Source organism: Gobio gobio (genome assembly GCF_949357685.1).
Source record: "Gobio gobio genome assembly, chromosome: 1".
Lineage (NCBI taxonomy): Eukaryota > Metazoa > Chordata > Actinopteri > Cypriniformes > Gobionidae > Gobio > Gobio gobio.
In genome coordinates, this window is record NC_137097.1 from 80,754,477 (window position 1) to 80,778,609 (window position 24,133).

Genomic DNA, 24,133 nt, shown 5'->3' on the forward strand with positions numbered 1-24,133 from the left:
TAAACATTTTAAATATCAGTCTGTGTGTAATATAATATACAAGTTTCACTTTTTAAATTTTTTGTTGTTGTTGATGATATTCAAATTATTCTAGGTTATTCCGAGATAAAAGACAGAAAAACATTTTAACTATAATGTGAGTCTAATTTTAAATAGATTTAAATGATTAAATAATAATTAGGATATTATTGTCCTATTAAATTAAATATGCATTTATTCTTATTAAGACATTTGAAAAAAAATGTGATTACATTTAAGTGGAAAATAAAACAGGTGTTGTGGAAAAAGATGGGGAGAAATGAGGCTACAAAATCACAGGAATAAACACCACAAACCTTAAGAGACATCTCAATGTTTTTATTTAAATGTGTGTGTGTGTGTGTGTGTGTGTGTGTGTACTTCTAACATGTTTGGTTGGTAAAATAAATATGTTGTAACTTCAAATCAGAGTCTTACAAGTCTTGAATGGATATATAATATAAGAAGATAACCTTGTTTGAAATGGGTTTGGCTAAAAGAAGATTTTGGTTTTATACTACTAAAGTACTTATACTCTATTGACTGGGTTAAATATAATTGCTATACTAAAAAGAGACTAAAATACAATTTTCATTTACTAAAACTAACCTAAAATAGTCATGGATAATTCTGACTAAAATAAGACTAAAATGCTCAGACTTTTAGTCGACTAAAATTTGACTAGACTAAGAGTATGAACGTGACTAAAACTAATAAAAAATAAAATGATAGCTTGACACAAAGACTAGACTAAAATTAAAATTAAAACAGGCCACCGAAAACAACACTAATTATATTCAATCATAAGCGATCATATCCAATCATAAGCGATCATATCCAATCATAAGCGATCATATTCAATCATAAGCGATCATATCCAATCATAAGCGATCATATCCAATCATAAGCGATCATATCCAATCATAAACGATCATATCCAATAATAAGTCAATCAATGGTGAGAGAGGAGGCGCATCTCCTTCTGTAACTTCACCTGCGGGTGTCGCTGTTGGACAGTATTCCTTTATAAAAACCAGTGACTTTTACTCTTTTAATCGTCAATTTTATTAATATCTGCTTATTTTTGTAATATCGATTATTTTGTCATACAGTTTTTTTTGTATTGAGGAGGCACTGCCTCCTCGGAGGAAACGCCCCGGATCACTCCTGCGGCTTCTCTCTGCTGTGGTTCCTCTCGTGTGTTTTCAGATGTGATGACCGACTGAATGTCTTGTCACAGTGTGAACACTTGTAAGGTTTCTCTCCAGTGTGGATCCTCTCGTGTGTTTTCAGACTTCCTGACCGACTGAATCTCTTGTCACAGTGTGAACACTTGTAAGGTTTTTCTCCAGTGTGGATGCTCTTGTGTCGTTTTAAACTGCCTACTGTAGTAAAAGTCTTCTCACATTCAAAGCACATGTAATCTCTCACACCAGTGTGTATTTTCCGATGTCTTGTTAAAGTTTGCATCAGTGTGAAACTCTTTCCACACACAGAACATGAATGTGGCTTCTCCTTCGTATGAACTGTCAGGTGTGTCTTCATGTTTGATGACCCAATAAATGTTTTTCCGCATTGATCACATGAGTACGGCTTCTCTCCGGTGTGGATCCTCATGTGAACATTAAGCTTTGCTGACTGTGTGAAACCCTTCCCACACTGATCACACTTGAATGGCTTCTCTCCAGTGTGGATTTTCATGTGTAGTTTAAGGTGAGTTGATCGTGTAAAACTCTTCCCACACTGATCACATGAGTACGGCTTCTCTTTGGTGTGAATCGTCATGTGAACATTAAGATTTGTTGACTGTGTGAAACCCTTCCCACACTGATCACACTTGAATGGCTTCTCTCCAGTGTGGATTTTCATGTGTAGTTTAAGGCTTATTGATAGTGTAAAACTCTTCCCACACTGATCACATGAGTACGGCTTCTCTCCGGTGTGACTCCTCATGTGTCCTTTAAGGCTTATTGATTGTGAGAAACTCTTCCCACACTGACCACATGCGTACGGCTTCTCTCCAGTGTGGCTCCTCATGTGTTCTTTAAGGCTTATTGATCGTAAGAAACTCTTCCCACACTGATCACACTTGAATGGCTTCTCTCCGGTGTGGATCTTCATGTGTTCTTTAAGACTTGATGATCGTGAGAAACGCTTCCTACATTGATCACATGAGTACGGCTTCTCTCCAGTGTGGATCCTCATGTGTCTTATAAGGCCTGATAATTGTGTGCAACTCTTTCCACACTGATCACATGAGTACGGCTTCTCTCCAGTGTGGATCCTCATGTGTCCTTTAAGGCTTGATGATTGTGTGAAACTATTTCCACACTGATCACATGAGTACGCCTTCTCTCCGGTGTGGATCCACATGTGCAGCTTAAGATTATGTTTCCTTAAGAAACTCTTTCCACACTGATCACATGAGTACGGCTTCTCTCCGGTGTGGATCCTCATGTGCCGCTTAAGATTACGTTGACTTAAGAAACTCTTTCCACACTGATCACATGAGTACGCCTTCTCTCCGGTGTGGATCCTCATGTGCAGCTTAAGATTATGTTTCCTTAAGAAACTCTTTCCACACTGAGTGCAAGTTGTAGATTTCTTGGCTCTTGTTTTCTTTATAAATGTGTTTTTAGTCTTTGAGCGACTCAAAGGTTTTTCTCCAGGTTTGAGATGTTCCTCCTCCACTTCATTCAGTTCTTCATTCTCCTCGCTCTCTTCCATCACGTCTGAAATTAGATAAATAATTAAACTTTTAATACAAAACTTAGTAAAATTAAAATTTTTGTGAAAGGACATACAGTGAAAAGACAAAATTGTTATCCCCCTATGAAATGTTTCGTGATACTCACACGTGGTTTTAATGATAATTAAATTTTAAACGACATTACTAACCATCAGTACATTTTATCGTGGTTTATCGGGGAACCAGTAATTGTTCCATCCCTTTGAGATTCCCACTGAAACATCCCCACATCATTATGCTTCCACCACGAGCAGTGTTCTTTGGGTTGAGGCAAGTCAAGTCACTTTTGTTTATATAGCGCTTTTTACTGAAAGATTCTGAATTCTACCGCCGCTTCAATATAATTATATATCATACTTAAATTCATAATCAAAGCCTTAATCAATATTTATCTTTATACATTATTATAATGATTTTAATGATTTTTTTTTATTTTATTTGAGTTATGATTTTGATTAATCAATAGGACCGATTAATGTTTTTCAGTTCATTTTATATTTTATGTAATTTCCTATTTCCTTTCACTGAAACCCTGAAGCCATAATAATTTTTCTTTTATTACTTTTATGACTTGAATAGTCAGGGATTAATGTGACCAAAAGGGCTTTGACAGGAAAATGGAGTTTACAGGAAGGAAGGAAGGAAGCTCCTCAACAGGTGTTCGCCTTCTGCTGTTGTCTGACCCTTGGGGGTCCCACCCAGTTCAAAGAATGGCACCTCTTTTCCTGTTATATTTTGTTAGAGAACAAAATCATGTGTATGTGTACTTCTCTCTCTCTCTCTCTCTCTCTCTCTCTCTCTCTGGGGAGAGATTGTTGTATCTATGTTTTGGTATTATGTGTTCTTTTGATAAAGTTCAGGCCCCAATGACATGGACGAAAAGCTGCGATGCTCTAGTGCTTGTGGGTGTGTGCATTACGTAATTGAGGATATTCCTCCTGTGTTATCAACATCCTATCCTAATCTGGGAGTTTTACGACAATCATGCCGGCTAAACGACGCCACTCTCACATATGTGTGACTAATGTTTAGGCCTTTATGTTTCTTTAGCCACGAGTAGGGAGTAGCCCTTTTGTCATTTGTTGATGTAATCAATGCCATTGGAAACAGTATAACTGTTGAGAAATTGTATGTACGAGAGGCTGGTAGAGAGAGCGCAGTCTATAAACTCCTTGTGAGACTTGAAGCAGGCTTCTCTTTAATTAAATTTCTCTTTAATTAATTTAACTCCTGACTCTTGGTCTTCATTTTTCACTACTGGACCTGGGTCTTAAACTGTTACAATAACATTACAATGCCGATTGTATCAAAGCAGCTTCACAGTGTTAAACAGGAAAATAATGCAACAGAATTTAATTCGGCTGTACAGCCGCTCTGGAGAAAACGGTGATGTCATCAGCTCATTTCCATTATCATATTAAATAATTAATGTATAATAAATATAATGAATACTTATTATAACTAAAGAGGTGATTTTCTCTGTCTTTTGTTGTTTGATTAATTATTAAGAGCACAAATGAAAGCAGGTTAATGGACTGCTGTCACTTTAAGACCGAATGCTGACCGAAAATGACAATAGATATTAGTCATAGTTCCCTTTCAGTCGGTCACGTTCGACGTACGTCGGAACTGACCGACGAATTGGGATCTGATCTCAGAGACCAATCTACTTCGAGTGTGTTAAAAACGAGCCAATGGAGATTGGCATGCGATTCACGCATTCCACGCACCGCCCCGCAGTGCGGGTATAAATAAGGAAGTGGAATGCTTGATCATTGCTTTTTACTTCGGAGCCGAACAGTGTCATTGCTGTGTCTACGAAGAGTGTTATTCGAGTCTCCTGAGAAGGAATGACTGCTGCTTCCAGTGCGGGTGTGACGGCGAGTTTCAGCGGGTGGCCGCTTCAGAGGAGATAAAGAGCTGGTTTTGTTGGTTGGCTGGGTGTTTCCGTTTCTGAGTGCTCACGCAGGCTTGCACTATCTGAACTGCGTGAGCCGCGGTCATCTCCCTGAGTGCTTCAGCACTAAAAGAGCAGTTTTCCTTTTCTAAAAGAGCAACACGGTTTGACCCTGCGTATTTTTCAAGATGTCATTCAAACCGTGTGTTTCTGGATGCGGTTGTTTCCTGTCCTTGATGGCCACGATCTCTCTCATATATTAACATGTGAGATTGCGTTCGTGGATGATCCATGCTCTCTCAGGAGAGCATGGTCACGTTGGCGTGTTGTTCGTCTCACCTTTCTCGTAAGGGCTTGAGCGTTCAGCACGCCGTGTGCCGTCGGGCGCCGGCTGACAGCGGGGGTTGCCACGGATGTGCTAGAGATGCGCGGTCGAGTCTATGAAACCTCAAACGGGGTTGAGTCCCTTTGCCTATTCACCGATCTAGTTTCTTTTCTTGCAAAATCCAGAAAAGGGCTACTTCGGCTAATAAGCCTTGGTGACCTGAGGATTACAGTGGAGCTTCCCCACCGGGTACATTTCCGTGGGCCCCCACTCCTATATCGCATCATGAGCATGCTGAGACTGTGTTTGTGCGTGGTTCATGTTCTCTCAGGGAGGACGAGGAGCAGGTCTTGTTAGTCGCGCCCAACCGGACCTGGTTCCCAGAACTCTCCTCGCGACAGCCCCTCCTTGGCCGATCCCCCTAAGGAAGGACCTGCTTTCTCAGGGGCGGGGCACTCTATGGCACCTGCGTCCAGACCTCTGGAAACTCCATGTCTGGTCCCTGGACGGGCCGCGGAGGTTCTAGGTGGTCTACCACAGGCAGTGGTGGACACCACCTCTTCTGCTAGAGCCCCCTCTACGCTTTGAAGTGGAACCTGTTCGTTGAATGGTGCTCTTCCCACCAGGAAGACTCCCAAAGGTGTTCGGTAAGTGTCGTGCTTTCTTTCCTGCAAGATGGCCTGGAGCGAAGGCTGTCTCCCTCCACCCTCAAAGTGTACGTCGCAGCAATAGCGGCGTATCACGACAGTCGAAGGTAAGTCCTTGGGGAAGCACAACCTAATCATCAGGTTCCTCAGAGGTGCGAGGAGGCTAAATCCTCCTCGTCCAAACTCGTTACCCTCTTGGGACTTGGCTCTAGTGCTCAGAGCACTTCAGAGCCCTCCCTTTGAGCCTTTGCAGTCTGTGGAGACTAAAATCCTGTCAATGAAGACAGTGCTTCTGACGGCATTGGCCTCCATCAAGAGGTTAGGGGACCTGCATGCACTTTCGGTCAACGAATCGTGCCCTCTGGGCCGGATACATGCGTCTATTGTCTCCAGTTGTGTTCCCCGGAAATGGCTAACCCTGTCGAGCTCCTCCGTCACCCCTTCGGTGCCAGATGTTGTGGCCGTCTGACGCCAGGCCTGCACCTGTATGCTTGTGGAACGTGTGTGTAGGCTGGGTTCCATATGTAGCGGTTTCCTCACGGCAACCTCATATGTGTATTCTTCCATGTTACCTGCTACCCTATTGGCTAGCCCCATGTCTTTCCCTTGACAGAGCCCGCTCTGTCATCCCTGGGCGTGTTCTTTCCCCTCTGGAACCAGGCTGGAACCACCCCAGAGACTGCCATATGTTGCACTACCCTGCTAGGTTAGTCCTTATGTGTATTCCACCACCAATCCTTCCACTGAAGGATGTGGCTCCACAGCGTACCATCTCCCGAGACGGGCACGCTTTCCCAGCGTTATCCAATAGTCACACTGAGTGGGTCTTGCAGAAATAGCAATGACTGACCTCCCTGCTTGGAACCCTGACTTCCGTACCATCTAAGATGGTCCAGTGCACTCAAGCAGGACGCTGGAAGGGCCAGCGCCCTGGCGTTGGTAGGGATCTCAATTCGTCGGTCAGTTCCGACGTACGTCGAACGTGACCGATTGAAAGGGAACGTTTTGGTTACGTATGTAACCCTCGTTCCCTGAAGGAGGGAACGGAGACGTACGACCCGTCGCCAGGTGCTGCGCTTCCGCTAAGGGGCCGAGTCACTAGTTCGGCTCCTCAGCAGAAAAAAGCAATGATCTAGCATGAATGATCTAGCGTGAATCGCATGCCAATCTCCATTGGCTCGTTTTTAACACACTCGAAGTAGATTGGTCTCTGAGATCAGATCCCAATTCGTTGGTCAGTTCCGATGTACGTCTTCGTTCCCTCCTTCAGGGAACGAGGGTTACATACGTAACCGAGAAGTTTTTGTCATTCAAAGCTTTTGATTTTCGTCTCGTTTTTGTCTGTGAAAAATGTTGATTAAAATACTGACAAATTATTTGTCAACGAAATTAACATAGCAACAGATTGAACAATGAATGGGCCAAAAAAGGCAAGTGAATAAAAACGTGTCTTTAGTCTTGCAAACTATACCACCCCTGCTTTACTGCTGTTATTAACAAGCTAACGCTAACTTGTCATGCGGGTCAAGCTGGATAACGAGTAAACAAGCACCAGAAGAGCTACTGGACGGACGTCAAGCTCCTCACTTCGAAACGGAACAAAAGTGGGATTTTGTAGTGACTAATGCTGCCTTCACGTGCTATCGGAAATTTGATGATTCTGACTTCTGAAGTCGTGATTACGAGCGCATTGCATTCAAGTTTCAAAATGTGAGGGCGTTCATGTGCAATGTTTACCTAGGAAAATCGTATTTACGATAATTCCGAGAACATGTGAAGGCAGCATTAACGTTACCCTGTGTTGAACTCCCTTCCTCCTCATCAAGAACTCCAAGATGTTTTCGTTTTAGGTGGTGAATCACCACCGTGGTGCTCCCATGCCATGTCACGTCGCTTTTGCTGCAATTAACACACTTTTTCAATTTATTAATGGCGCTTTTCGACTGGTACGCTCGGCTCGGTTAGCTTTTCCGCTGCGTGGTACGACGGGTACAGCACGGCTCGCCCGCTTCCACTCGGCTTTGCGCTCAACCGTGCTTTTTTTATACTCAAACATCTCTGCATCTTATTGACGGGCATAATAGTTGCGCAACACAACGAATCGATAATGAAATTCGTTGCCAACTCTTTTAATAATCGATTTTTATCGATTTTATCGATTCGTTGTTACAGCCCTGGAAGATTCAAAGATCGGGTCATCATGCCAGAGACAGGTTTATTGTGGATGCAGTGTCAGTGAGGCAATTATTAGATAGGAATATTCTAAAGATCGGAAGCATCACGTCGGTGACAGGTTTATTGAGGATACCAATACTGTCAGAGTGATTGGATTGGCTGGGTGACTGAGTGAATGTGAGAAAAGTTTAGTTGCGGATCTACAAACCGCCCTTCCATTCCGATTAGAACATCAAACAGGTTCTCCCCACTCAGTGACGCAATCACTGAGTATCCTGTTGAAAGTGCCCTAGTTATTAGCGATTCTATTACACAGATTATGAAGATAGAGACACCAGCCACCATAGTCCCATGTTTACCGGGAGCCAGAGCGCCTGACAAAGCAAATTTAAAAGTGCTGGCTAAAACTAATCGTAAATTCTCTAAGATTATTATTCACGTCGGCAATAATGATGTGCGACTTCGCTAGTTGGAGATCACCAAAATTAACATGAAAACATTGTCACTGTATGATAATTGAGGTGAGTTGGATGACATCGTCATTTTCTCTGGAGCGGCTGTTCGGCCAAATCAAATTCTGTTGCATTATTTTCCTGTTTAACACTGTGAAACTGCTTTGAAACAATCTGCATTGTAAAAAGCGCTATATAAATAAAGTTGACTTGACTTTCAATAACGTGTGAGTGAGCCGAACGAAAGTCACGACTCAAACGCAGCAGGAGACAAATTTCATTCATCACGAGAGCGAAGAGCTGAGGTAAGCGTGGCAGTCATTCTCAGATCATGCCTCTGGAAGCAAAAGTTTCATAGGAATTCATTGAAAAGTTGAAACACTCACTTTGCTCTGCACCTCTCGGTTATTAATGCCCAAGCCGAGCGGCCGTGCGCATTCACATTCTGTGAGTGAGATCCCGCCCCTATGGGCGGGTTGATAACATGCGGGACTAGCTCCTTCTACTGGCTGTAGTCTATAGTCTCTGGCCAAAAAATCCTCAGATGATGCAAATATCGTCAGGATTTTTTCCAGAAATAAAATGCATAATTCTCTCGTCTCAGGGGGTTATGAGTGGGGAAAGTATCATAATTGGAATATACTACTGGGTTTCTACTGATACAAAGCTCAATGCTAAATCGCTGAAATAACCCTTTAACCATAGGAACTGTAATAGTAAAACGCCCTAAAAGAGAGTAAGGGCCCGAACGCATTTTTGTAGCGAGAGGCACCTTTTTTGAATAGATTTCTGTTGGCAGAGAGCGTTATGCACACTGCTTATGCGCCCCGGGCGCCTCGCGTTTTAGAAGGAGCGCTCTGAGCGCATGTAGTTGATAAATAAAATTAACTCTGAGCGGAAAAGCGCTCAATGTCATCACGTTTTTTTCTATTCTCAAATCGAATGAATGGAGAGGCGGGTCTTCTGTTGTGGCGACTGTTACTTTGATTAGACTGACAGGACGGCTGATTCGGGGGTTTCCTAGCAACATAAAAAAACATTGGTGAATGAAAAAAGGTCAACCAAAAAAGGCAGTGCAGTGCGCCTCGCGTTTTCAAACCTGAAAAACGCGTTCTGTGTTATCGGGGCCTAATACTATATCAAATGGAAAGACGTTATCCAATCACAGCAGTGGGAGTGTCACAGCAGACACGCCCCTTAAAAACAGAGCGTTCAGAGCAGAGGCTAAAGTCATGGTAAAAAATGCCTTTTATGACTATTTTTGATGTAAAAAGCATTCTAAGATTATAAGTGCACCCCAGGAAACATCATAAAACAACGCAGTTCATGACCCCTTTAAAAGCAGCATTTCTTAAAACTGTGACACACAGGAAGTGACATCATCTGGACCCTTTCTACAGCATGATACCCTTTCTCCATTGTCTTAGTTTTGACACAAACTGTACAGTGTTGACTGCATTCATCAACCCTGTTACCAAAGTTACTGTGAGAAGAATAATCTCTATAACTATGAGTAACTTCTATAAGAGAAACTTTATCATGAATGAATGAAGAATAAACACCAACCTCTTTGTTCTTCAGGATCTTCAGTGTGTTTCATTCTGCAGGTTCTGGATCACTTGTGTTCTCACTGTCTCACTTTGCAGATTTCAGCTCTTCCTGATGATGTGACTGATGTGGGAGGAGCTTCACTGATGATGCTGAAATTCACACAGAGAATGGTAGATCTATTAGTGAAATCTGTTGACTTTATCAATCTGTGTGTCATTATATGCCAACGGTGACTGTTCAATAAACAGCACAATAAACACAATCAGTTTTTGTCTCATGCCTGTAACTCCAGAAGTATTAAAGATATATAAATATCCTTTTAGATTCTGATTCTTAAACTTTCCTTTTGGAAAGATTTTTTATTTTAAAGTCCCTTGATAGTTCAATCCCAGAGATATGGAGATTTTAATATTAGTAAATTGTATTTTTAGTGGTCAAAAACCAAATGTAAGTCATTCTGCATACAGCTTATACCTTTGTTCATTTAAAAGGGGAAATTAGTATCATGAATCGCTACATCCCTAATCAATGTAGTTATCATTAAAGCAAAACATATTTAAATTCATAGTTATTTAGCAGTAGTGGTTGATGATTAGTGTGTTTGTATTACTTGTAAAAACTGCTGTTCTCTTGTGTTTTCTGGTTGGGAGTAACTGAACGGCTACAGGATGTCCTATTAGAACATCACGTCTCACACCAGTCTGTACTCCAAGACTCAATAAACACACATGTACTCTTTTAGGACGAAGCCATGCTTGTTGTAACAGCTGCAGTATGTGGTTTTGCATTGTCCTTCTGAAATACACAAGGCCTTCCCTAAAATAGACGTCATCTGGAGGGGAGCATATGTTGCTCTAAAATCTTCATATACCTTTAAGCATTCACAGTGCCTTCCAAAACACTCAAGCTGCCCATACTGTATGCACTTATGCCCCCCCTTACCATCAGAGATGCTGGCTTTTGAACTGAACGCTAATAACACGCTGGAAGGTCTCCCTCCTCTTTAGCCCGGAGGACATGCCGTCCAGGATTTCCAACAAGAATGTCAAATTTGGACTCGTCTGACCATAGAACACTTTTCCACTTTGAAACAGTCCATTTTAAATGAGCCTTGGCCCACAGGACACTACGGGTGTGAACCTACACTAGTCTCACGGTTCGGTTCGATTACGATTATCATGCCATCGATTTGGTTCAATTCGATATCACGATGCACTGCATCCTCATACAATTTTGTCAGTCAGTTATATGAACTGAACCTTTAATTTGACCTGCTCAAAGAAAACACGCTTCTTGAATGCATCAAACAAAACTCAAGTCTGGGCACAGAAGACAACAGGAGCGTTTAGAACAAATACACACAATACCCAAAGCCCCTTCAGGAGGTGGTCTGGGCCGCATTACAGTCAAAACTAAATTCTAAATGCATCTGGTTGTTGAAACCACATATGTAAATTTTACTCCTCGCAACAATGCTTTAAAAATTAACGTGTGAGCGTGTTGTGAGCTATATGACACAGCCAGATATGACGGCGCTACTGAAGCACGCATCCCGCAGACGAGCAGCTGCGCATCTATTCATCAAGGAAATGCACACATTTTCCGAAAGTAAAGTCGTAGGTGCTCAACATAGTCATTTTCATTAAAAGTAAAGAAACTGAATGATTTGACCAGTTCTATTGCCGCATGCTCCTATGCCCTCTTCAAAGACCGCAATAGCAGAGCGCGCGGCTCAATGATGACTAGGGCTGTAATCAACCAAAGAAAATCTTGGTCGACTGAGGTCCTGAAATTTTCGACTAAAAATCGACTAAAAATGACGTTAGGAAAAAAACCGTTAAATTAATTAGCTACACACTGTGCGCAGTACTTGGTAGCCTTGTTGTCTGCTTAAATGAATTATAAATAAACATAAAAAACTACCCTTACGGAAGGAAAATATATTTACCAATATATTACTTGAAATATATTATAATATATTGTTAATATATTTATGGTACATATATACAATATATGTAATATATTGCAGTATATTGCAAAATATACAAATGATTGCCGCTTTCAATATATTGCAATATATTGGAAAATATAAATATTAAATCCCATATATGGGAATATATCGCCTAATGTATTACATGATATTTTCCAATATACTGCAATATATTTTTGTTTCGTAAGGGTAGTAGGCTATTTGCAGTATATTAAATCGTTTTTGACCTGATTATTTTGCACTGAAATGAGTCTGACACACAAGTCTGTCGGCTCTGATAGCGTTGCATCACGAGCACCATCATAGCCTATGATTTCCGTTGTCAACTAGTGATATCATCACAAGAACTTTTGAGGAATATGCAACATAATTTAGACAATTGTTTTTGTCATATGTATTATACTAACTGACAGACATTATCATTTCAGCCGCTCTGTGCAGCTTCGAGCACAGGATCAGCTCAGCTTCGCGGCTGAGACACGAATAGACTATTAACTTAAAGCTTTTACTCTTGAACACAAAAGGCACGTCCACTTTAATAAAAAAGGAATATTTATTAAACAAGCCAGATCAAGAGCAGAAAAAACGCTCTCCCAATTAAATAAATAATATACAGCAAACTATAGCCTTCTTCAATCTGTCTCTCTTCTCTAGCGGGTTGGGCTAATCCAAAAGAAGTGGAAACAAGGGGGTGTTCTGAAGACAGACAGTTACCTGTGAAACAGGGGTGCTCTGAAAACACCCCCATTAGCAATTAGTGCTCTCCACCTGATGAAATGAACGCGGCGCGGCAAAACTGATGAAATGAACGCGGTAAAACTAACGAAATGAACGCGGCAAAAAAATCGACCAATCAGAATTTTGGTCGAGCCAGAACGTATCGACTAATAATCGACTAATCGACTGGGAGATTACAGCCCTAATGATGACCAATATAAAATGCAGCTCATATCTGTTGTTTTCAGTGATGTGAACTCCAATAAATCTGCAGAGGAGTGAGGGACTATAAAGGAGGAGCGACGACAGTGAGGGACGAGAGAGGACCAGGCCTGGACTTTATGTTGTATTTTATTTACGTTTTGTTATGTGTTGCTGCAGTCGACCGTGAGAGGCTGCAGCTGCCATTTTAGTTTGTGTTTGTTTAATTAAAAGTTATTTTGAATGTCCGCCGGTTCCCGCCTCCTTCTTCCCGTATGAACAAACTTTACTACAGTGGTGCCGAAGCCCGGGAGGAAGGAGGGACGCGCTGTCGAAGAGCCCTCGCAGCTGAGGGGGATCGCGGTGCCGCGGAGTTCGGGCAGCGCGGAGGAGAGAAGTCCGCGAGCGGCTGCCCGAAGCGGTGGTGCTGGAGCGGATGAAGGTCGGTGGGACGGAGAGCTCGCTGCCGTGCCCCTGGGTCGAGGTGGGGTGGCTGCCGTCCTAGAGGGAGCGCGGAGGAGTCACCGGCGTTCGCCGTGAGCCGGAGCCTGTATCCCTCCGCCGTGTAGGGGAGGGGCAGGGAGCGCGCGGGACTCGCTGCCGGCTGCCCTCGACAGGAGGAGCCACCGCCGGCCGCCAGGGGGCGGAGGAGCGTCGAGCCGTCCACCGGCCGTCCAGTACCACCGCATGGCACCGCGAGTAAGAGCCTCTCGGCTGGCTGAGGACCGAGCGGCAGTGTGTCTGGGAACCTGACCAGAATTTTTTATTTTTTTTATTTTCTCCTCTCTCCACTCTCTCGTCTCTGTCGCTCCTCATGCTCCCCGCTCCGTTCTCTCACCTCGCTGTTCTTACCCCCAGGTCCCGCGGCCGCCGTGATCGCCCCCCCCCCGGGGAGGGGGGGGGGGGTAGAGCGCAGACTCGGGAGTGCCCCCCGGCCTGCGAAGGGCGTTGGGGGTATGTGAAGGGCGTTGGGGGTATGTGGCGAGCAGCGAGCAGCGAGGCCGAGGGACCGTGAGGGCGGGACGAGGCGGCGCTCATCAGGGAGGATGAGCGCCAGCTGTCAGCCAGCGATCTCGGCCCTCGCGGAGGAGTGAGGGACTTTAAAGGAGGAGCGACGACAGTGAGGGATGAGAGAGGACCAGGCCTGGACTTTATGTTGTATTTTATTTACGTTTTGTTATGTGTTGCTGCAGTCGACCGTGAGGGGCTGCAGCTGCCATTTTAGTTTGTGTTTGTTTAATTAAAAGTTATTTTGAATGTCCGCCGGTTCCCGCCTCCTTCTTCCCGTACAAACAACGTTTACTACAGTGACCAAATGTAAATGAAATGGTTTTGATAAATCAGAGAGCTTTGATTTACACAGCGCGTGTGTTCTCCAGGTCGTGCTTACCAGATTGTTCATAAAAGCCGAAATGTGCCCAGATGTCTGCTTTTAAAGTAGTTGCAGCATCTTAATTACTCGCATTCGCGTCTCGCCTCACTCTGCCTCTGTGTGCTACCGCGACAGCGCACGCACATGACATGACAGCAGAAAAGAATCAGTTCATTAGAATCGGTTAGGGCTGTCCGGTCCCTGTATGACCGAAGCAGGAGTTTGGTCCACATTGCCGGCAGTAAGTCAGACTTGTTCCCGGTGCATGTTGGACTCTGGCAGGGCTGCCCTTTGTCACCGGTTCTGTTCATAATTTTTATGAACAATTACAGATCTATATAAAATCACAGATCTATAAACAATCACAGATCGATAAACAATCACAGATCTATAAACAACCACAGATCTATAAACAATCACAGATCTATAAACAACCACAGATCTATAAACAATCACAGATCTATAAACAACCACACATCTATATAAAATCACAGATCTATAAACAACCACAGATCTATAAACAACCACAGATCTACAAACAATCACAGATCTATAAACAATCACAGATCTATAAACAATCACAGATCTATAAACAATCACAGATCTATAAACAACCACAGATCTATAAACAACCACAGATCTACAAACAACCACAGATCTACAAACAATCACAGATCTATAAACAATCACAGATCTATAAACAATCACAGATCTATAAACAACCACAGATCTATAAACAATCACAGATCTATAAACAACCACAGATCTATAAACAATCACAGATCTATAAACAATCACAGATCTATAAACAACCACAGATCTATAAACAATCACAGATCTATAAACAATCACAGATCTATAAACAATTACAGATCTATAAACAACCACAGATCTATAAACAACCACAGATCTATAAACAACCAGAGATCTATAAACAATCACAGATCTATAAACAATCACAGATCTATAAACAATCACAGATCTATAAACAACCACAGATCTATAAACAACCACACATCTATAAACAACTACAGCTCTATAAACAATCACAGATCTATAAACAACCACAGCTCTATAAACAATCACAGATCTATAAACAATCACAGATCTATAAACAATCACAGATCTATAAACAACCACAGATCTATAAACAACCACAGATCTATAAACAATCACACATCTATATACAATCACAGATCTATAAACAACCACACATCTATAAACAACCACAGATCTATAAACAATCACAGATCTATAAACAATTACAGATCTATAAACAACCACAGATCTATAAACAACCACAGATCTATAAACAACCACAGATCTACAAACAATCACAGATCTATAAACAATTACAGATCTATAAACAACCACACATCTATAAACAACCACAGATCTATAAACAACCACACATCTATAAACAACCACAGATCTATAAACAACCACAGATCTATAAACAACCACAGATCTACAAACAATCACACATCTATAAACAATCACAGATCTATAAACAACCACAGATCTATAAACAATCACAGATCTATAAACAATCACAGATCTATAAACAACCACACATCTATAAACAACCACAGCTCTATAAACAACCACACATCTATAAACAACCACAGCTCTATAAACAATCACAGATCTATAAACAACCACAGCTCTATAAACAATCACAGATCTATAAACAACCACAGATCTATAAAAAATCACAGATCTATAAACAACCACAGATCTATAAACAATCACACATCTATATACAATCACAGATCTATAAACAATCACAGATCTATAAACAATCACAGATCTATAAACAATTACAGATCTATAAACAACCACACATCTATAAACAACCACAGATCTATAAACAATCACAGATCTATAAACAACCACACATCTATAAACAACCACAGATCTACAAACAATCACACATCTATAAACAATCACACATCTATAAACAATCACAGATCTATAAAAATCACAGATCTATAAACAACCACAGATCTATAAACAACCACAGATCTATAAACAATCACAGATCTACAAACAATCACAGATCTATAAACAATCACAGATCTATAAACAACCACACATCTATAAACAACCACAGATCTATAAACAATCACAGATCTACAAACAATCACAGATCTATAAACAATCACAGATCTATAAACAATCACAAATCTATAAACAATCACAGATCTATAAACAATCACAGATCTATAAACAACCACAGATCTATAAACAACCACAGATCTATAAACAACCACAGATCTACAAACAATCACACATCTATAAACAATCACAGATCTATAAACAATCACAGATCTATAAACAATCACAGATCTATAAACAACCACAGATCTATAAACAATCACAGATCTACAAACAATCACAGATCTACAAACAATCACAGATCTATAAACAATCACAGATCTATAAACAATCACAGATCTACAAACAATCACAGATCTACAAACAATCACAGATCTATAAACAATCACAGATCTATAAACAACCACACATCTATAAACAACCACAGATCTATAAACAATCACAGATCTATAAACAATCACAGATCTACAAACAATCACAGATCTATAAACAATCACAGATCTATAAACAATCACAAATCTATAAACAATCACAGATCTATAAACAATCACAGATCTATAAACAACCACAGATCTATAAACAATCACAGATCTATAAACAACCACATATCTATAAACAACCACAGATCTATAAACAATCACAGATCTATAAACAATTACAGGTCTATAAACAACCACAGATCTATAAACAACCACACATCTATAAACAATCACAGATCTATAAACAACCACAGATCTATAAACAACCACAGATCTATAAACAATCACAGATCTATAAACAATTACAGATCTATAAACAACCACAGATCTATAAACAACCACACATCTATAAACAATCACAGATCTATAAACAACCACAGATCTATAAACAATCACAGATCTATAAACAATCACAGATCTATAAACAATCACAGATCTATAAACGACCACAGATCTATAAACAATCACAGATCTATAAACAATTACAGATCTATAAACGACCACAGATCTATAAACAATCACAGATCTATAAACAATCACAGATCTATAAACAACCACACATCTATAAACAATCACAGATCTATAAACAACCACACATCTATAAACAATCACAGATCTATAAACAATCACAGATCTATAAACAACCACACATCTATAAACAATCACAGATCTATAAACAACCACAGATCTATAAACAATCACAGATCTATAAACAATCACAGATCTATAAACAATCACACATCTATAAACAATCACAGATCTATAAACAACCACAGATCTATAAACAATCACAGATCTATAAACAATCACAGATCTATAAACAATCACACATCTATAAACAATCACAGAGCTATAAACAATCACAGATCTATAAACAACCACAGATCTATATACAATCACAGATCTATAAACAATCACAGATCTACAAACAATCACAGATCTATAAACAATCACAGATCTATAAACAATTACAGATCTATAAACAATCACAAATCTATAAACAATTACAGATCTATAAACAACCACACATCTATAAACAACCACAGATCTATAAACAATCACAGATCTATAAACAATCACAGATCTACAAACAATCACAGATCTATAAACAATCACAGATCTATAAACAATCACAAATCTATAAACAATCACAGATCTATAAACAATCACAGATCTATAAACAACCACAGATCTATAAACAACCACAGATCTATAAACAATCACAGATCTATAAACAACCACAGATCTATAAACAACCACAGATCTATAAACAATCACAGATCTATAAACAATTACAGATCTATAAACAACCACAGATCTATAAACAACCACACATCTATAAACAATCACAGATCTATAAACAACCACAGATCTATAAACAACAACAGATCTATAAACAATCACAGATCTATAAACAATTACAGATCTATAAACAACCACAGATCTATAAACAACCACACATCTATAAACAATCACAGATCTATAAACAACCACAGATCTATAAACAATCACAGATCTATAAACAATCACAGATCTATAAACAATCACAGATCTATAAACAATTACAGATCTATAAACGACCACACATCTATAAACAATCACACATCTATAAACAATCACAGATCTATAAACAACCACACATCTATAAACAATCACAGATCTATAAACAACCACAGATCTATAAACAATCACAGATCTATAAACAATCACACATCTATAAACAATCACAGAGCTATAAACAATCACAGATCTATAAACAACCACAGATCTATATACAATCACAGATCTATAAACAATCACAGATCTTTAAACAACCACACATCTATAAAAATCACAGATCTATAAACAATCACAGATCTATAAACAGATCTATAAACAATCACAGATCTATAAACAATCACAGATCTATAAACAATCACAGATCTATAAACAATCACAGATCTATAAACAGATCTATAAACAATCACAGATCTATAAACAGTTCTATAAACAATCACAGATCTATAAACAACCACAGATCTATAAACAACCACAGATCTATAAACAACCACAGATCTACAAACAACCACAGATCTATAAACAATCACAGATCTATAAACAGTCACACATCTATAAACAATCACAGATCTATAAACAATCACAGATCTATAAACAATTACAGATCTATAAACAACCACAGATCTATAAACAATCACAGATCTATAAACAATTACAGATCTATAAACAACCACACATCTATAAACAACCACACATCTATAAACAACCACAGATCTACAAACAATCACACATCTATAAACAATCACAGATCTATAAACAATCACAGATCTATAAACAACCACACATCTATAAACAATCACAGATCTATAAACAATCACAGATCTATAAACAACCACACATCTATAAACAATCACACATCTATAAACAATCACAGATCTATAAACAACCACACATCTATAAACAATCACAGATCTATAAACAACCACAGATCTATAAACAATCACAGATCTATAAACAATCACACATCTATAAACAATCACAGAGCTATAAACAATCACAGATCTATAAACAACCACAGATCTATATACAATCACAGATCTATAAACAACCACACATCTATAAAAATCACAGATCTATAAACAATCACAGATCTATAAACAGATCTATAAACAATCACAGATCTATAAACAATCACAGATCTATAAACAACCACACATCTATAAACAATCACAGATCTATAAACAATCACAGATCTATAAACAGATCTATAAACAATCACAGATCTATAAACAATCACACATCTATAAACAACCACAGATCTATAAACAACCACAGATCTACAAACAACCACAGATCTACAAACAATCACACATCTATAAACAATCACAGATCTATAAACAACCACAGATCTATAAACAACCACAGATCTATAAACAACCACACATCTATAAACAATCACAGATCTATAAACAACCACACATCTATAAACAATCACAGATCTATAAACAACCACAGATCTATAAACAACCACAGATCTATAAACAATCACAGATCTATAAACAACCACAGATCTATAAACAACCACAGATCTATAAACAACCACAGATCTATAAACAATCACAGATCTATAAACAACCACAGATCTATAAACAACCACAGATCTATAAACAATCACACATCTATAAACAACCACAGATCTATAAACAACCACAGATCTATAAACAATCACAGATCTACAAACAATCACAGATCTATAAACAACCACAGATCTATAAACAATCACAGATCTATAAACAATCACAGATCTATAAACAACCACAGATTTATAAACAACCACAGATCTATAAACAACCACAGATCTACAAACAACCACAGATCTATAAACAATCACAGATCTATAAACAATCACAGATATATAAACAACCACAGATCTATAAACAATCACACATCTATAAACAATCACAGATCTATAAACAATCACACATCTATAAACAATCACAGATCTATAAACAATCACAGATCTATAAACAATCACAGATCTATAAACAGATCTATAAACAACCACACATCTATAAACAATCACAGATCTATAAACAACCACACATCTATAAACAATCACAGATCTATAAACAACCACAGATCTATAAACAATCACAGATCTATAAACAGATCTATAAACAACCACACATCTATAAACAATCACAGATCTATAAACAACCACAGATCTATAAACAACCACAGATCTATAAACAACCACAGATCTATAAACAACCACACATCTATAAACAACCACAGATCTATAAACAATCACAGATCTATAAACAGATCTATAAACAACCACACATCTATAAACAATCACAGATCTATAAACAACCACAGATCTATAAACAACCACAGATCTATAAACAACCACAGATCTATAAACAACCACAGATCTATAAACAATCACAGATCTATAAACAATCACAGATCTATAAACAATCACAGAGCTATAAACAACCACACATCTATAAACAATCACAGATCTATAAACAGATCTATATACAATCACAGATCTATAAACAACCACAGATCTATAAACAATCACAGATCTATAAACAATCACAGATCTATAAACAACCACACATCTATAAACAATCACAGATCTATAAACAACCACAGATCTATAAACAATCACAGATCTATAAACAACCACAGATCTATAAACAGATCTATAAACAACCACACATCTATAAACAATCACAGATCTATAAACAACCACACATCTATAAACAATCACAGCTCTATAAACAACCACAGATCTATAAACAATCACAGATCTATAAACAGATCTATAAACAACCACACATCTATAAACAATCACAGGTCTATAAACAACCACAGATCTATAAACAACCACAGATCTATAAACAACCACACATCTATAAACAATCACAGATCTATAAACAATCACAGATCTATAAACAGATCTATAAACAACCACACATCTATAAAAATCACAGATCTATAAACAACCACAGATCTATAAACAACCACAGATCTATAAACAATCACAGATCTATAAACAACCACACATCTATAAACAATCACAGATCTATAAACAACCACAGATCTATAAACAATCACAGATCTATAAACAGATCTATAAACAACCACACATCTATAAACAATCACAGATCTATAAACAACCACAGATCTATAAACACCCACAGATCTATAAACAACCACAGATCTATAAACAATCACAGATCTACAAACAATCACAGATCTATAAACAATCACAGATCTATAAACAACCACAGATCTATAAACAACCACAGATCTATAAAAAATCACAGATCTATAAACAATCACAGATCTATAAACAACCACAGATCTATAAACAATTACAGATCTATAAACAACCACAGATCTATAAACAACCACAGATCTATAAACAACCACAGATCTATAAACAATCACAGATCTATAAACAATCACAGATCTATAAACAACCACAGATCTATAAACAACCACAGATCTATAAACAATCACAGATCTATAAACAACCACAGATCTATAAACACCCACAGATCTATAAACAATCACAGATCTATAAACAACCACAGATCTATAAACAATCACAGATCTATAAACAATCACAGATCTATAAACAACCACACATCTATAAAAATCACAGATCTATAAACAACCACAGATCTATAAACAACCACAGATCTATAAACAACCACAGATCTATAAACAATCACACATCTATAAACAATCACAGATCTATAAACAACCACACATCTATAAACAATCACAGATCTATTAACAACCACAGATCTATAAACAATCACAGATCTATAAACAGATCTATAAACAACCACACATCTATAAACAATCACAGATCTATAAACAACCACAGATCTATAAACAATCACAGATCTATAAACAATCACAGATCTATAAACAACCACAGATCTATAAACAATCACAGATCTATAAACAACCACAGATCTATAAACAACCACAGATCTATAAACAACCACACATCTATAAACAATCACAGATCTATAAACAACCACAGATCTATAAACAACCACAGATCTATAAACAATCACACATCTATAAACAATCACAGATCTATAAACAACCACACATCTATAAACAACCACAGATCTATAAACAACCACAGATCTATAAACAATCACAGATCTATAAACAATCACAGATCTATAAACAATCACAGATCTATAAACAATCACAGATCTATAAACAACCACAGATCTATAAACAATCACAGATCTATAAACAACCACAGATCTATAAACAACCACAGATCTATAAACAACCACAGATCTATAAACAACCACAGATCTATAAACAACCACAGATCTACAAACAATCACAGATCTATAAACAACCACAGATCTATAAACAACCACAGATCTATAACTAAATTACTGATCTAAAGCCCACACTGTCACTGTATGATAATTGAAATGAACGGATGACATCACCGTTTTCTCCAGAATGGCTGAATAAAATTATGCTGCATTATTTTCCTGTTTAACACTGTAAACAATCTGCATTGTTAAAAGCGCTATATAAATAAAGTTGACTTGACTAACATTCCCTGAGACACAGTTTCAAATCTACACAATATAATATAAGTGCACATCAAATACTTCCCCGATAAAGAACACAGGAAGATTATATGGCATTAAGACAATGCATTAAAGACAAGATAATGTGCAAACCGAATTATTAATGTAAATGTCTCTTAGCAATATAGTAATCACTAATGAAGAGAAGATACTTACACACAATCCACAAAGTCTGTCCCTTCTGACTACTTTAACTGTTAATAACTAAACACAAGCACATCTCTGCATCCTCACTCTCTGATCTCTGGTTCTCTGGAGCAGTCCAAATCATGAGCAGAGGTGGGGGAGTTTGGAAGAGTCCATTTGTGAGGGTGGCCTTCTTTACATTACTGATGTATTACCCATAAATAATAGCATTGTCTTTCAGTAGAGCAGTTTAACAGTCTTTTGTCATATATCCTGAGTGGAATAATGTGTTTGTAAGAGCAAACAGTCAGAATAAAGTGAGATGATCTGCTGATGATCCTGAATGTCTTGTTGAATGAGTGTTGATAGTCTGAGGCTCATCAATATTAACAGAGCTGCTGAAAAGACTCTTTATTTCATCTCAATAGTTCCTGTTTTCACCTCATTTATTATGATGATGTCTTCACATCTCCTGTAAATTCACACCTAAAGCTCATTTCATTGGTGTCAACAGACCAAGTTTTTTTCATGTACATTTATTTTTTGTCTTTCAACTGTAGTCCTTACCATTATTTATACTTGGAAGAATTTACATTACATAATTTCTAGCGCTGGGAATCGATTAAAAAATGAACTAATTAATAGCATCTTTTTCTGTAATTAATCGCAAGTTTTTAATATTTTTATATTGTATTAATTTCAGTTACTCTCCAATGTAGAAACAATTTAAAGACAGTATATTTTAAATATGTGTTGTAATGTCATCTTTTTATGAATGAAGGCCAGTATTACTGATGTCTCTATGAAACATTAATGACATTACATTACAGTATCACTGAAATCTACCCATTTCAACATTTATTAGGCTTTAAAAAACTACTTTTAATTTAAGTGAACTTAAAACAATCTTTACATAAACCCATTATAATAAATGTTATATTTACCCATGGCCTTCTCTGTAAGACATATACAGAAATGTAATAGTTATCAAACACCTTTCTTAAAGGAATAGTACACCCAAAAATGAAGATTCTGTCATCATCACTCACCCTCAAGTTGTTCCAAACCTGTATGAGTTTCTTTGTTCTGCTGAACACAAAATAAGATATTTAGAAGAATGAGCAGATAGAGCAACCATTGACTATCTTAGTAGGGAAAAACACTATGGTA

At 38.2% G+C, this 24,133-nt stretch overlaps 2 protein-coding genes across 2 annotated transcripts in view; both read right to left on the minus strand.

Annotated features, from left to right (window-relative positions):
* LOC307126351 (GTPase IMAP family member 9-like) overlaps positions 1–24,133 on the minus strand; it is a 584,370-nt gene that overhangs the window by 372,934 nt on the left and 187,303 nt on the right. The gene's annotated exons all lie outside the window — the stretch shown is intronic.
* On the minus strand, positions 339–23,091 carry LOC307127595 (uncharacterized protein). The gene is made up of 3 exons (XM_079818931.1): positions 22,994–23,091; positions 9,830–9,963; positions 339–2,750 (listed from the first exon to the last, which is right to left on the minus strand). The coding sequence occupies exons 2-3, from the start codon at positions 9,861–9,863 to the stop codon at positions 1,180–1,182; spliced, it is 1,605 nt and encodes a 534-aa protein (XP_079675057.1). The 5' UTR covers positions 9,864–9,963; positions 22,994–23,091; the 3' UTR covers positions 339–1,179.